This window comes from Erinaceus europaeus, chromosome 17, assembly GCF_950295315.1.
Source record: "Erinaceus europaeus chromosome 17, mEriEur2.1, whole genome shotgun sequence".
NCBI classification, from domain to species: Eukaryota; Metazoa; Chordata; class Mammalia; order Eulipotyphla; family Erinaceidae; genus Erinaceus; species Erinaceus europaeus.
Window position 1 is genome coordinate 8,000,500 of NC_080178.1, and position 16,763 is coordinate 8,017,262.

At 40.8% G+C, this 16,763-nt stretch overlaps 1 protein-coding gene across 1 annotated transcript; it reads left to right on the top strand.

Moving 5' to 3' along the window:
• The first annotated feature begins 8,314 nt into the window (after positions 1–8,314).
• On the top strand, positions 8,315–9,250 carry LOC103110308 (olfactory receptor 9Q1). Its single transcript, XM_007519481.1, has one exon. The coding sequence runs from the start codon at positions 8,315–8,317 to the stop codon at positions 9,248–9,250; it is 936 nt and encodes a 311-aa protein (XP_007519543.1).
• Positions 9,251–16,763: the final 7,513 nt, after the last annotated feature.

Genomic DNA, 16,763 nt, shown 5'->3' on the forward strand with positions numbered 1-16,763 from the left:
AAGCTAGCCTGGCCTGCTGGAGCCCCGAACTTTAACGACACTTTTAGATCTCCTCATTTATCTCCCTCGTGTCTTTATTGATTTTCTGCCTGGGAAGTCTGTCAAGTTAAGAGAGTGGGGTGTTACAGTCCCTTACTATGACTTTGTTGCTGTTAATATATTGCTGTAGCTCTTTCAGCAGATGTCTGATGTATTTAGATGGCATCTCATTGGGTGCATAGATGTTAATAATAGTTAAGTCCTCTTGGTTGACTGATTCACTGAGCGTTAAGTAGTGTCCTTTCCTATCTTTTTAAATTTTATTTATTTTAAAGTTTATCCTGTCAGATATGAGAATAGCTGTTTTTTCCCCTTTTTTTGTGGGTCATTGGTTTGTATAATAGTTTTCCATCCTTTCACTTTGAGTCTGTGTTTGTCTTGTTGAGTTGGGTGGGTTTCCTGTAGACAGAATATTGTTGGGTTGTGTTTTGTGATCCTTCTCCCTACTCTGTACCTTTTAATAGGTGAATTCAGGCTGTTGACATTTATTGATACCATAGATTGAAGATATTTTAACACAATTCTTGTAGAGTTTTAGAGTGTTCTGATATATGGCCTATTTATGGTGGTCTGACTGTTTATAGGAGACCTTTCAGAACTTCTTTCAGGGCAGGCTTGGTGATTGCTGATTCTTTCAACTGTTGCTTGTCTGAGAAGGTTTTTATGCCTCCATCTAGTCTGAATGACAGTCTAGAAGAATACAGTAGTCTTGGTTGAAAGCCTTTCTGGTAACAAAAAAACAAAAAACAAAACAAACAAACAAAAATTTCATGGAAAAAATAGACCTATTGGGTAAATCCACTGTGATTTTAAGGGAATTACTCCATATAACATAGTTCAGAGGAGCTCAACTCACCTCTTCATCTAGTGAGTTTTGACATGACTGTACGTGTGTGTGTGTGTGTGTGTGTGTGTGTGTGTGTGTGTGTAAAGCTATATTTTGGGGGCAGAAGAGGCTGTACAATGAGAAGAGTCCATTAGTACCCAGTGTTCATCACAGGGCAGACAAAAGTTCCAGTCTACCCCCCAAGTCACTTTATGATTTTGAGTGACTTTCTTTGCCCGGCTTCCTCATAAATACAAAATGAGGACTTTCATTATCTCTCTCAATTCCCCAGGGTCCTCCTGCAGAGAGAGGAAGAAAATACTTTGGAATGGTTAAAGATACTCTGAGAATATTAGGTCTTATTAAATCGACCTCCCTAGCATTTCTTCTCTTATGTGAGAAGAAGAGAGGAAAGAAATGAAATATTCCAAGTTGTTTAAAAAGGCACTTTGTAAGTCTGTCTTCTGAAAGTTCTTTGGTGATGTTTTACTTCCTCTTTATTCTTTCTTCACTACCTCCCTTCCTGCTTTCCTTCTCTGTGTGTGTGAGAAAGAGAGAGACTGAGAGAGAGAGAGAGAGAGAGAGAGAGAGAGAGAGAAACCAGATGGTGTCATGCCTGGTTAAGCACATACATTGCAGTGTACAAGGATGCAGGTTCAAGCCCCTGGTCCCCACTTGCAGGGGGAAAGCTTCATAAGTGGTGAAGCAGAGCTGCAGATGTCTCTATCCCTCCCCATCTTCCCCTCTCTCTTTTAATTTCTCTCTGTCTCTATTTAATAATAAATAAACAAATAAATTATAAAAATAATAAAAAATGAGAGAGAGAAAGAGAGAGAGGAGAGAGAGAGAGAGAGAGGCCATTTAAAGCACCTCTCAGCTCTGGCATTACATGGCACAATGCAAGTTCCGTACACTGCTGCTTTTCTGCCTCGCTGGTTTGGCTTCCCTTCCAAGTCTAGTGCTTGTGCTGTGCTAAGTCATACTGGAGATCATGGTAAGAGAAAGATAAGTAATATTGGTGTTGCTTATTTGAAAATATTGTTATTTTGTTCATTATAGATTTCTTGTGTTGATTTTGCATTTCTCATACACACTATCCTTTATTTTGTTTCCTAAAGCTTCTGGTGCCAACTTAAACTTTGCAAAGAGGGAACCTGAGGAAAGTGTCTTATTTACCTAAACTTAGTCCTGGATTTACCAAGTACCATTCTTTACTTACACTAAGTCCCACTCCTTGCCTTAGGAGTGAATTTGCTCCAGCTCTTTCTATTTCCTGAAAAGTTTTTGTACACTATATAATTCTCCACCCATCTCCATCCAAACTGTAATTGTCCACCTCATCTGGGAAGCTCTCTCTGACCCAGCTATCATCTTGCTCCACACTGACTCCCCATTACCATGACCAAGGACCTAGGTTCAAGTCTCTGGTCCCCACCTGCAAAGGAGTAGCTCCATGAGTGGTGAAGTAGGTCTGCCAGTGTACTACTCAGTCTCCCTCTCTATTTATTCCACCTCTCTGAATTTGTCTCCATCCTATCAAATTAAAAAATAACAAATTGAATAAGAATGAATTTCCATACTACCTTAAATACACTTCACTTAAGGGATTATTTCTTACTGTCTTCTAAGATGGGTAATTCTATCACTAATTTGGAAGCATATTCCTTTTTAATTTTTGTTTCTTATTATTATTGACTTAATATTGATTTACAAAATTACAAGATACAGGAGTACAACTCTGCACCATTCCCACCACCAGAGTTCTGTATCTGGATCTCTATCCCCTCCACTGGAAGCTACAGCAGTTTTTCTAAGGCTGTAGATAAAAATTAACTATGATTTATACAAATATCTGTCTACATTTGTGTATATTTGCCCATTTTCCCATGGTTCCATCTTTTCTTCCTTTCCAAGTCACACAGACACCTATTACTACATCCAGATATCCCTCCCTTTTTCTTCTCTTTCCAGGTCCTGATGGAGTTGGAATTCAGAGCCCTCTGGTCATCTTCCCCCTATAATTTCTCCCTCACTGGAAGTACAAATCAAAGTTTTTGGGGGATTACAGAGGGTGGGAGTTCTGGCTTCTGTAATTGATTCTCTGCTGGATGTGGGCATTGGCAGGTCAATCCATTCCCCCAGCCTGCTTCTCTCTTTCCCTAGTGGGGTAGGACTCTGGAGAGGTGGGGTTCCAGAGCACATTGGTGAAGTCGTCTGCCCAGGGAAGTGAGGGTAGAATCATGACAGCATCTGCAACTTGGTGACTGAAAGGCAGCAAGATATAAAGTGGGACAAAATCATTAATGAACAGGAAAATCAGGAACAGAGCAGATGAGACTAGGGATCTTAGGGTCAAAGGAAACAATGCAGTCCATTTGAGGCATGTTCCTAGGGGTCCACCGCTATTGTAGTTTTTGCTTGAGTGTGACAGCTAACATGGAATTGAATAGAAATTTTATCTAAGAAGATGGTGTCAGAGTGCATAAAAGAGTTAGAAAATTGGATTAGGGTAGAGAGTGGCTCCCAATTTTGGAAAAAAAAATCTATGCATAAAATTAACTGTTTATCCCATCCACCTGACTGAAGGCCCATATATATGTATATATATTTAGCACAAGAGCCTGTGTGACTGCTGAGTCCCTATTGGTCTGAGCTCACAGTCCACGGCCACAGCTGGGAACACTGCAGGCTGCACTGATTTCAGGGCCAGTCTTCCTGGAGTGGCAGGGCAGGATGACCCACCTCCCTTTGGAGATGGGGGGGGGGGGGCAGTCCGTACCACTGCTACTTTCCGGTGAGGGCGAAGTCCTGGAAGGCCCAGTGAAAGGGATTATGATGGTGTGGAAGCATATTCCTTATTTGTAGGTATTATAGTTTCTCTCTCTTTTTTTAAATTTTATTTCAGGTTGTATCTCTTGCTTCTTCAAGTGGAAGAGAAACAGTCTTTTGGAGACAACAAGAAAAATAACCAACAAAGAGCAAAGAGGGAATGCAGGTTAGAGATGAAGTAGAGTCCGGGTGAGAACACAGATCCAGCTTTCTTGGTTTGTGCTCAGTTGGGATCACTGAATTCTATTGCATTTAGAACTTTTGGCATAGCAAGGAGACAGCGAACTCTGGGCTCTCCTGCTTTCTTGGTTCTTCTCATAAAGACCCAAGAGAACAATGATTCCGTTATTGGCTCTTTTGCATTTTATTTTCTGAATTAAGGCATGTTGAAATTCAGTGACTTTACCAAATGCTAATGTATTTGTGGCCAAAGATATACTACAGATGCAGAGATGCAGAGGCCATGCCAAGAAGAGGAAATTTGCCAATTTCTCTTCTGGGCAGTATCCCAGATACTAGTTTTCCCTGTAGTTTAATTTCCATTTAATATATATATATATGATCCACAGAGCACTTAGGTTTCTGTTTCCTGTTGTTTCCTTCTAGAGTTGGAGATTAAACCCCTGTTATTATAAAGCACCCTTCTTCCAGGATATGGACACCCTGATGAGGGCAGTGATGGAAACAATTTTTGACATTGCTCTGATGGGAGAAAACAAAACTAGAGACATCTCACTCCTCAAGGGGCCACACAGGCTGAGATTCATAGCGTTTAGGCCCCTCATTGGATGTGTCCTAAGGTTTTGGGAGCAGGGACCTGGTGCCAGATCCACGTACGCAGTAATTAATTGCCTTTCCTTAGAGACAGCCATTGGCTGGGGACCTCAGACAATTTGTGGCAGCTGTAAGCATCTTCTCCGAGAGGGCTTTATAATGAGACTGGGAAGTCACAGGAAAGACTATTTACTTAGCTGGTGGTTAACAAAAACTTCAATGAGAACTGCATCTCAAGAAAATTTAGCAGATGATGAAATCAGGAAGAGAAAGAAAGAGAAAAGAGGAAGAAATTTCTGGACACACCTGACTATGGAAGGACTTGAGGACAAGCTCGTTCAGGGACTAATGTTCAGGCAGCTAGGATATTGCTTTCTCTAGGTTAAGTCATTTTTGTGTGGCATGTCTACAAGAGATTCCCTGAGAGAGGACGTAATTTGCTCCACATTGTAAATGAGCGGGGATGGGAGAACAAGAACTTTCCAGAACTCCTCTTGTGTGGCATGGTGTCTCCCATGCATCCTTTGGGTACTTCTCCCAGTGGAAGAGAAATGATTGTTTAGAAGCAAAGGGAAAGTAGTAGGTGAAGAAAGCAGAGGACAGGTTATGTGGAGGTGAAGTAGAATTCAGGTGAGAATCCAGCATCTTTTTTTTCTTGGTTCATACTTGGTTGAGATCACCAAATTCAATTACTTTTATTTATCATTTCCCCCAATATGCCAATTCAACACTGGTCTAGCTGCCAAGGTCTAATGCTTTAAAGGTGATCAAATATCTTCTCAATCCGGCTGCTGCATAACTCTGCCAAAGAACTTTCTGTCCATTAGCACAAAAATTCCCATCGGCTTTTAGCTATGAAAAGACTGCAATGTGATTCATGCTTATCTCCTGAAAGGTGGGTACTTCCTGAGTCCTTCCTGGGCTGCTGCAGTAGATTTTAGATAAGCATGAAATCCTCTTTTTTTTTTATTGATTTAATTATGATCGACAAGTCCATTGGATAAGAGGGGTACAATTCCACATTCCCACCACCAGAGTTCTGCATTCCATTCCCTTTGTTGAAAGCTTTCCTATTCTTTATCCCTCTGGTGGTAATATGGACCCAGGGTCATTATGGAGTGCAGAAGGTGGAAGGTCTGGCTTCTGTAATTGTTTCTCCACTGGACATGGGTGTTGGCAGGTGGATCCATACTCCCAGTCTGTTTATATCTTTCCCTAGTGGGACAGGGCTCTGGTGGGGGTTCCAGGACACATTGGTGAGGTTGTGAATTCCTCTTATAAGAGAAATTAGGCTTCTGGGCTGGCAGAGGTACACCCGGTTAAGTGCACATAGTACTAAGTGCAAGGACCTGTGCAAGGATCCCGGATACTTCACAAGCAGCAAAGCAGGTCCTTAGGTGTCTATCTTTCTCTCTCCCTTTCTGTCTGCTCCATCCTCTATCAATATATCTGTGTCCTATCCAATAAAATGGAAAAAATGGCCACCAGCAGTGGCCATTTTCAGTGCCAGGAATGAACCCCAATAATATCTGTAGGAAGGAGGGAGAGAGAGAGAGAGAGATCATGCTTCTGTGTCATTTTCATTAATGGTATTCACCATTCATTAGCTGTGTGATCTTGGGCATGTCACTTAAACTCTTTCTGTCACAGTTCCTCTCACCTGAAAAATAAGAATAATAAAAAAGTTCATACTTTATCAAGTGGTTGTAGGGATTGAGTTAATATACAAACCACTTAGAGTAGTATTTACTTTTGTGCTTCTACCAAGGGAAGTATATATGTTTTTATTTTTTTTTTATTTTAATGAGAGAGAAACAGATAGCTAGATAGCTAGACAGATGATAGATACATAGATAGATGATAGATAAATAGAGCAGAACACTGCGTAGCTCTGGATTATGGTGGTGTGGTAGGTTGAATCTGGGACTCTGGAGTCTCAGGCATGAAAGCCTTTTGGGTACCTATTATGCTATTTCTGCAGCCTGAAATATTTTTTAAAGATTAATTGATTTATTTTTGTGAAAGAGAGAGAGAGAGAGAGAGAGAGAGAGAGGAAGGGTGAGTGGAAGAGAAGTGAGAGGGAGAGAGAAAGAGGGAGAGAGAAGTGGAGAGGGAGGGAGGGAGGAAGGGAGAAAGAGGGAGAAAGACAAGACACAGAGAGTGATATGAACCAGAAGAGTGTTCAGCCGTGGCATAAGGCAGTGCCTGGGGTTAAATTTAGAACTTCTCTGCACTCAGGCATGTACACTTGCTGTTCTTAAGGTTGAGATGTCTCCCTGGTCTGGACAATATTGATTATCATAATATCTATCTTTGGCCAACTAGAAGCTTTTATTAAGACAACAGTTTTCTGTTGAAATAGAAAGAGGAAACGAGGATGACTCAAGACCTTCATGAGTGTTGATTTGTTTATTTCATTATTATTATTACTAATATTATTTTTATTGTCACCAAGGTTATTGCTGGTGCTTGATATCTGCTGGCTGAATCCACTGCTCCTGGTGTTCTTTTTTTTTTCTTTATTTGATAGGACAGAGAGAAGTTGGAAAGAACGGGCAAGATAAAAAAAGGAGAGAGAGAGAGAGAGAGAGACTCCTGCAGTACTTGCTTCACTGCTTGTGAAGCTTCCCTTCTGCAGGTAGATATTGGAGGCTCAAACCTGAGTCATTACATGGGATAACCTGTGTGCCTCACCAGGTATACCACTGTCCGACCTCTATTTGATTGCACTTTAGTTCTTAAAAAAGATTCATTTATTGACTATAGAGGTTATCTATGGGGGTAGAGATGGGGACATAGGGCTTTGGTGATAGGAGCGGTGAAAAAAATAATTATACTGTAAACCACTACTCAATAGTAAAAAAAAATAAAATAAGCAAAAAGAACAAAAAGTTTGACTTATTGACCTAATGAAGGAGAGGAAGGAAGCGAGAGAGGGAAGAAGAGAGAAGGAGAGAGGGAGATGATAGATAGATAGATAGATAGATAGACAGACAGACAGAGGAAGACTCACCAATCTGGCTTTTGCAGCACTGAGGATTGAACCCAGGAATTTTAGCCATTCAAACCATTGCACTCCGCTGCTCCGTCACCTTCCTGGTTAATGTTTTTTTTTTATTTTTTTTTTATTATTTAACGAGTTCTTAAACTTCAACCACTTTTTGCTTTTTAATCATTTTCAAAATAATAGAAACAATTACTTGAATATTTGCACAGAGCCTTTCCCATTGGATGGGACTTTTCATCATATTCTAGAAAGTGTTTCAAAATGGTTGCAGACTAAAAAGCTCATTTATATGCAAACACTTGAATGTAAAATTGATTTTTATTTAAGATCATTTATGAGATATAAAATTGGAGGATGGTCCATTGCCCTCTGGTATGGGGAGACGATGACTGGGTGGGGGTGAGGTGTAGGTGTGAGGCCATCTATCTCAAGAAATGTGGAACTGTATCCTGTGACAACAGTCACATAACCCAATATTTCACCAGTAAAGAGATTAAAAGGGGAAAATATCAAATCTTGAAAATATATCATTTTGGTTGTGGGACAGCTATTGGCAAGAAAGATGAGGCAGGGAAGAGCGCACAGCTCTACGGCCATTAACACACAGCTCAACACTACTGAGTTTCCTAACTAGCTTCTCTTCTTTTTAAAAAATTTCTTCATTGGGGAATTACTGGTTTACAGTCAACAGTAATATAAAATGCAATGGTTTGTGCATGTGTAACATTCCTCAGTTTTCTACATAACAGTTGAAACCCCACTAGGTCCTCCTCTGTCTTCCAGGACCCGAACCCTCCCCTTGGCTTGTCTTCCTAACCCTCTCAGGTGCCACCTGCTTCATGGCCAAGAAGAACCTCACCTTAGTGACCGAATTCCTCCTCATCGCCTTCACTGACTGTCCTGAATGGACGCTCCCTCTCTTCCTCATGTTTCTAATCATCTATCTCTTCACCTTGTTGGGAAACCTGGGCATGATCATCCTGATCTGCACAGATTTCCGGCTTCAGACTCCAATGTACTTCTTTCTGAGTCACCTCTCCTTCATGGACATCTGCTACTCCTCTGTCACTGTGCCCCAGATGATGGCTGTGCTGTTGGAACATGGGGCAGCTCTAGCCTACACACGCTGTGCAACTCAATTCTTCCTCTTCACTTTCTTTGGTTCCATCGACTGCTTCCTCCTGGCTCTCATGGCCTATGACCGCTATGTGGCCGTGTGCCAGCCCCTGCTCTATGTCACCATCGTGACACACAAGGCCCGCTGGAGTTTTGTGGCTGGAGCTTACGTGGCTGGTTTCTTCAGTGCCTTGGTACGGACCATCTCTGCGTTTTCTCTCACTTTCTGTGGAACCAATGAGATTGACTTCCTTTTCTGTGACCTCCCTCCCCTTCTAAAGCTGACCTGTGGAGACAGCTACGTTCAGGAAATGGTGATTATTGTGTTTACCATTTTTGTCATCCCTGTTTGCATGGTGGTCATCTTGGTGTCCTACTTCTTTATCATTGTGGCCATTTTGAAGGTCCCCTCAACTGGAGGCCGGGCCAAGACCTTCTCTACCTGTGTCTCCCACCTCACGGCTGTGTCGCTCTTCTTTGGCACCCTCATCTTCATGTATCTGAGAGATAACTCAGGCCAGTCCTCACATAAGGACCGGATGGTATCTGTCTTCTACACGACAGTCATTCCCATGTTGAACCCTCTCATCTATAGCTTGAGGAACAAGGAAGTAAAAGAAGCAGTGAAGAAAATCCTCAACAGAATCAAGTTGTCCTAACCATCTGCAACCTTGGAAACCTTAAGACATATCTTCTGTGATACCCTATCTTCTGGTTAATTGTAGCACATTCAGTGTCTAAATGAATACATCGAGGCATAAAAATACAAAAAGAAGGAGTCAGGTGGTAAGGTGGTAGCGCAGCGGGTTAAGTGCAAGTGGCGGTAAGCACAAGGACCAGTGTAAGGATCCTGGCTGGAGCCCCTACCTGCCCACCTGTAGGGGAGTCGCTTCACAGGTGGTGAAGCAGGTCTGCAGGTGTCTGTCTTTCTCTTCCCCTCTGTCTTCCCTTCCTCTCTCTAACAACGACAACATCAATAACAACAGCAATTATAACTATATCAATAAAACAACAAGAGCAACAAAAGGGAAAATAAATATAAAAAAAACAAAACAAAAAATACAAAAAGAGAACCAGAACTCAGTTCTAGGAAGAGAAAGGATGAAAAGAAAGTCAGAGAATAGATTGGAGGGAAATCTTTAACTCTTAGGACAAGTGACAAAATGATCAAAAGTGATATCCTTTGCCATCTAGATGTGGCATACTTCCAGAGATCTGTGATTGTAAGGTGTTACTTTTTTATTTTTGAAAAATTTTCTGTGAATTACATCATAATGTGGAAATGGACCTAAGTGGGGATGAGAATGTTTTGCAGACAGCTATCTCGGGGACAGGAAAAATTGTACTCACGTGTCAACAGCTATACCGTAATTCATTAATGCACCCAAAATGATAAAAAGAGAAAAGAATAGCATCACAGAAGAATGTTGGACATAATGTACAGTGAACAACTCTCTCTATGCAAGTTTGATTCCCTATTTTTTTATTATCTTTATTTATTTATTGTCTAGAAACAGCCAGAAATTGAGAGGAGGAGGGGAGATAGAGAGGGAGAGAGACAGAGAGACACGTGAAGCCCTGTTTCACCACTCGCAAAGCTTTACCCCTGAAGGTGGGGGCCAGGGGCTCGAACCTAGGTCCTCGTGCACTGTGACATGCATGTTCAACCAGGTTCGCCACCACCCAGCCCTTCTAATTGTTAATAGTTTGCAATATTTGCTTTATAGCACACATATATATTCCATCTATTCATCTACTCATCCCTTCACCTTATTCTTGCTGCATTTCAAAGTGTGTTTCAGACATCATACACACTACCATATACTTTATAAATAGCTCACCAATAAAGATTCGCTGTTTGGATTACATGTATCTTTAATGATTAAAATAAGGCAGTAGTTTAATGGCTAAACAATAAAACTAATTCTGCTCAAAGTACTTTTGGACTCAGGTAGTATATGCCTCCCTTAAATGTCTAAAAATGCCCAGGTGAGCATCTGGCAATTGCTACTCCTACTGGAAATATGTCTTGTTCATTCTTCTTGTTCACCTGTTCCAGCCTCCACTCTCATATTATATTCTTGATGCCTGCAGCACCTGCATCATGAATATCCATTTCCTGCATTCTTAACAGCTTTCAGTCGCAGGAAGTCTGAGCACTGTTGCATTCCATGCAGGGTGTGCATGAGGAACTCGGGGTCTACTCTGTGTAGTTTTTATGTTCCATGTCTGCTCGGCCTGTGTACAAAGCTTCCCATGGTGTGTTGACTTTCAACCTTCACTTCTCTAAGTGCCCCAACCGAACCCAGGACACTGACAGAAAACAGGTCCCATCTGCACATCATTTATTATATTTTTTCTTTGATTCTGGTCCGTAAAACCTATCCTCCTTTTTAAAAACTCCCTGTTCCTTGGGTTGCTGACAAACAGTATCCCAGATACATGAAAAATGCACACAGCTATGGGGGGGGGGGAGTAACGTTATTTTACAAGCAGAAAGTGATTTCATACTCAGCCAGCTGAAAATGCTGTACCACATCTTGAGTTCCTGTAAGAGGATTTTCAGTCAACAGGAGCAGATAAATGAAGGGTGTGAGAGACAGGGTGAAGGTAGCCAGGGGAAATTAATTTTAAGAGCACCTAGAGTAAATAAAACATTATTAATTCTCTCAAGACAAGATGATTTAAATATATAACACAATATTTTAAAGAAGTAGTTGATTCATTCAGTAATGGTTTTCTAGGTAATCAAAACTCATATTTAAAAAATTACAGTTCTACTAACGGAAGAGTAGATTTGATAAATAGTTCCTTTCTCAGTTGTGTGTGGATCATGGGAGAAGCAAAGGAGAGGGAGTCTGGGCAGTAGTGCACCCGGTTAAGGGGCACATAATACTAAGCACAAGGACCTGTACAAGGATCTGGGTTCAAGCTCCCGGTTCCCCACCTGTAGGAGGGTCATTTCACAACCAGCAAAACAAGTCTGCAGGTGTCTATCTTTTTCTTTCCCTCTCTATCTCCCTCTCCTCTCTCAATTTCTCTCAGTCTCTATCCAAAAAAAAAAAAAATAGTGGAAAAATGGCCTCCAGGAGCAGTGGATTCATAGTGCTGGAACTGAGCCCCAGCGATAATGCTGGAGGCAAAAAAAAAAAAAAAAAAAACACTAGAAAGCTTATATGAATCAGTTATATGAAATTTCCTCATTACTGGAAAACACAATATGGGGTCTATCTGAATAAGAGTCGAATATTGAAGAGCTATCTGGGAGACAGGGAAGATAAGATAAATTTAAAAAGATCAACAAGAGAATGAGTTTCCAGGTCTGAGAAGACAATCTAGTGTCTCCTTCAGTTAAATTTTAGGCATACAGTTGACAACTTATATTTAAGGAGAGTAAAATGAAAAGGTTGTAGAAAACAGTATCTATAAAACTGCAGCAGCTCAATATTGTACTCCACATGTGTTAGAGAGGACTCAAAGTTTAAAAGGTGCTTCCCACTTATACCTGGAAGGAGAGACAGTGCATTTTAAATCAGGAGATTTTTAAAGAAGAGTTGATAGCTTAGAGATTACCTGGTCATGATTTCGTCTTAGGTTGAATGTATTCCAATAAGACAAACTATGATTATTAACTTTGAATCACTTTGATTCATAATGTTCTATCTTGGGGCCAGGTGGTGGTACAACTTCTTGAGTGTACAAGTTACAATGCACAAGTTCGAGCCCCCGGTCCCCACCTGCAGGGGAAAGCTTTTTGAGTGGTGAAGGAGTGTTGCAGGTGTCTCTCTGCCTCTCTCCCTCTCTACCACCCCCTTACCTCTAGATTTCTAGCTGTCTCTGTCCAATAAACAAATAAACATAACAAAAAATTTTAAAGTTCTATCTTAATAGAAAATCCACAGGACAAAAATCTTTAGAAAATCTGTTTCTGGATCTACATACTTAGGGAATACTAGAATACTAGACCAAAATGCAACATTAATTGGAAGGTTCTGAATGTGGCTAAAACATCCAAAGAGATGATAGACAAGTCTCCAGGAGAGGTAACCTTGGATATCCAACTCAGTAAGGAGATGATAAATTGAACGTCTGTTTCACACACTACTTGGTCCTAGACTTAGAATTCATTTGCCATAATTCTAAGTACCTGTCAGCATCCAGTTTCCTCCAAGAACTCCACTGACATTAGCCAGGACCTCCAGGAAGGTCTGGGTCTTGTTGATATGATGATATGTCTGGTAGCTTCAGGAAATGACCCCATCCCTCTTTGTCTAAAACCCAAAAGAGGGATGATGGGGGCCATACCACTTGCTACAGGAGATAGGAGAAGAAAAGTTATAGTCATTCTATGGATAGTGCAAAGTACCAGATATGACAGTATATTGGTTGCAGCAGACATAAATATAGGGCATGATTGTTTAAAATAATTTTTATTAGTGATTTAATTATTGACAAGATTTTATTAGTGATTTAATTATTGACAGGATTTTATTAGTGATTTAATTATCGACAAGATTTGGTATAAGAGGGGTACAATTCCATACAACTCCTGTCACCAAAGTTCCATATCCTATTTATTATCCCTTTGGGAATATGGAAAAAAGATCTTTATGGGTTGTAGAAGGTGATAGTTGTGGCTTCTGTAATTGCTTTTCCACTGGACATGGGCTTTGACAGGTGGATCCATTCCCCGCCCCCTCCAGCTTATTTCTGTCTTTCCCTAGTGGGGCAGAGCTCTGGGGAGGTGGGGTTCTTCTAGGCACACATTGGTGAGGTCATCTGCCCAGGGAAGTCAAGTTGGCCTCATGGTAGCATCTGCAACTTAGTGGCTGAAAAGCATTATGATATAAAGCAGAACAATGTATTTACTAACCAGGAACATAAAAGTAAAAAAGTATAGCAGATGAAATTTGGGGTCTTCATGTTGGAAGGAGCTAAGAAGTCTAGTTTAGGTATGTTCTAAAGGTTCCATGACTTTACTAATTTTTGCCTGAGCCCAACAGCTACCACACAGGTGGGCTAGGAGTAGTGTTTGGAAAGATGGTGTCAGAGTTGAGAATAGGACTAGAAATCTGGGTAAGGGTAGAGAGAAGCTCCCAAATGTGGGAAAACTATATAAATATCATTAACTGTAACCCCCACTGATCATACTAGGGCTCATGTTTGTTCAAATTTAGCAGAGCTGTGAGCCTGTGTAACTTCCACATCCCTGTTGGTCTGAGCTCGCATTCCATGGTCGTATCTAGGAACATTCTAGGCTGCACTCATTTCAGGACAAGTCTTCCTCAGGTGGCAGAGTATGTTGACCCAGCTTCCCTCCTGAGAGTGGGGCAATATCTACCACAGGTTGGCATCATGGTAGCATCTACAACTTGGAGTCTGAATAAGAGTTAAGATATAAAGCAGAATAAATTGTTTAATAGTTAGGAACCTAAAGGCAAGAATATAGTAGATGAGTTTTGGGATCTCCATTTTGGAAAAAGCCAGTAGGTCTATTTTAGGCTCCTTTGTATGACAAGCAGAGCATCCAAAATTTCTTTATTTTCTCACAGTGCTTACATAAATATCTTCATCTTTCTGAAAGTTCTTTTTTTTTTTTTTTTCTGGTTTGCAGTGACTAGTATGAGGGAGGCACTTGATATACATGATGCTGCATTCTTTAGCCATAGAACATCTGATGAGTTTCTTGGCACTATTTTATTTCAGATGTTTTTTTTAACTTGACACAAGAATAAAAAGTGGTTTTCATCTCTTTTTGTGGTAAAAAAGCTAGGGCAGGTGAAGTGTGGACACAACTGGTAGCTGTTTTTCTTTTTAAGAAGTAAATTTACCTACCTGCAGGTGTCTCTGTCTCTTTCTCTTTATCTGCCCTTCCCTCTCAATGTCTCTGTCCCTATCCAATAATTAATTTATTAAATTAAAAAAGAAGTAGATTTAAAAAGAAAAGGAAGCTGATATTCAGAGACATGTATGGGTAATAAATTTTTAATATCATGAGAGGTTCTGGGATCCTGGAGTCTGAGAACATATTGCTTGCTCTCTCCCTGGTTTTGAGAATCTGGTAATGATTCATCGGTCTGTTCAAGTCATATAATGCCTTAACTGTCATTTCCATCTAAGACACTCACTAAGTAAATGCTGTGACTGGAGGTGGGAATTTTGCAGATGCCTGCCACAGGAAGATGAGTAGCTGTACTTATGTGTCAATAATCACAGAGCAAAACAAAACTATTAATCTCTTAATAGAAACCCAGGAACAGTAATTTATCCACCTGCATAAAGGAAGGAGCTGGACTGGATCCACAAGTTCCATCTGGTTCCATTCTGGGAAGTTGAGACATAGCAGAAGTTCTGCAAAATGATTTGAGAAAACCAATAAAGGAAGCAATGGAGAAACTTGCTTCAGGTCTGCGTAACTGTGAAAGAAATCAGAAGACTAGAATTATAGATACATACTTGTATGAATTAGGAATGAATCAAGATGAATTAATTATATCTGATCATCTTTTTGTGTGTGTGCTCTCTATATTTGAATAAATAAGGGGTCACTAGGTAAAGTACCAGACTGACCTTTAAAACTCATGAGTTCGGGGGCTGGGTAGTGGCACACCTGGTTGAGTGCACATCTTCAATGTGAAAGGACCCAGGTTTGAGCCCAAGGTCCCCACTTGCAGGGGGAAAGCTTTGTGAGTGGTGAAGCAATATGCTCTCTCTCTCTCTCTCTCTCTCTCTCTCTCTCCCCATCTCCTTGTGCTGTCTTGATTGATTTCTGGCTGTCTCTATCCAATATATAAATATAATAAAAAATTTAATTAAAAATAAAAATAAAAGTCATCAGTTGGGAACCAAATAAACCGATTCAACCACTAACTGCCTTGCTTTTAGGGTTGGGAGGAGGAAGGTCAACTTGTTTACTCATTAGGAATACCTGCAGCATTTTGACTTCTAATGTCTCCTTTAAGTCTAGCATTTTATGGGGGCTTATAAAAATTCTGTTGTTTCACAATATGTAAAACAAAGACAGGGATGGCAGCAATGAATTATACAGTAGGGCAAGTCCTTCCAAAGCAAACTTATGGGCATCAACATTCCTCAGCCCTGAACTGACATGAAATTTATCCCAAGTAGGTTGAGAGATGATAGGATATTCCAGGAAGGGAGCTAAGGACATGTTCTACTTTCATTCAACCCTATAGATCTCCATAGAGCTTCCTCAGGCTACAAGTCATGGTTTACTGGCTACAAGGAATAGGGATTCACTTAAATTAGTTCAAGGAAAGTTTTTTGAAGAAGACGGTTCTCACTGGCAAGCAACTCAGATACTGTAGTGTTCTCATCCAACTATTTGTGCTTAGGTGAGACCATCGGACGTCAAAGTGGATGCTGTGTTCATCTCTTCTAAGTGTCTGGAAATAATACTTCTTTGGAGGAGCAAGGGGCTGACATGTGCTCCCAGAATTTTTTTTTTCTATCAAAATTTGCTTGCTCTGTGTCAGGCCAAGTGTCACTGCTTAGAAGGCTCAAAGGAGGTTCAGAGAGATGAGACTCTTAGCAAGTGGCAGAAAGGAGAGAAAGGCCATAGGCAGGTCATAAAACTGCTAGACCACTAGGCTCCTTTATTGTTCTCAACTGAGCCTTTAATACTGTTGAGTAATGTCATCAGCTTAGACATGCACAATCATTATAACGCCAGGTGTATCAGGTCAGTGTTAACATTAATCAATACATCAGGTGGAAGCACTCGCGCCCCATGAGGAGCTGGCCAGTCTTGCAATGATGTTATTCCTCGCACCCACCTTTGCTGCAGTTTTTATGAGATGTTCGTGAAATGACAGGGTGCGATTGAGAATAACGCCAAGATAGACTTGCTGGGCTTCATGCCGGATTCTCGTATCGTCAAGCTGCACATTAAGCTCACGTGAGGCTGAGGCATGGTGTAGATGGAAAACAGATGATACTGTTTTTTGCAGTGCTAGGGATTAGTCGCCATTTTTTACAGTAATCAGATATCAGAGACATGTCTTTCATGAGTGTTTCCTCGAGGATGTCGAACGTGGATGCCTGAGTTGCACAGCAGATGTCATCGGCGTAGATGAACTTCCTTGAAGAAGTTTCTGGAAGGTCATTGATGTAAATATAAAATAGCGTAGGAGCCAGAACAGAGCCCTGGGG

Bases quoted from the DNA above. Each gene is read 5' to 3' on its own strand.
- LOC103110308 (XM_007519481.1), top strand. From the start codon at position 8,315: ATGGCCAAGAAGAACCTCACCTTAGTGACCGAATTCCTCCTCATCGCC.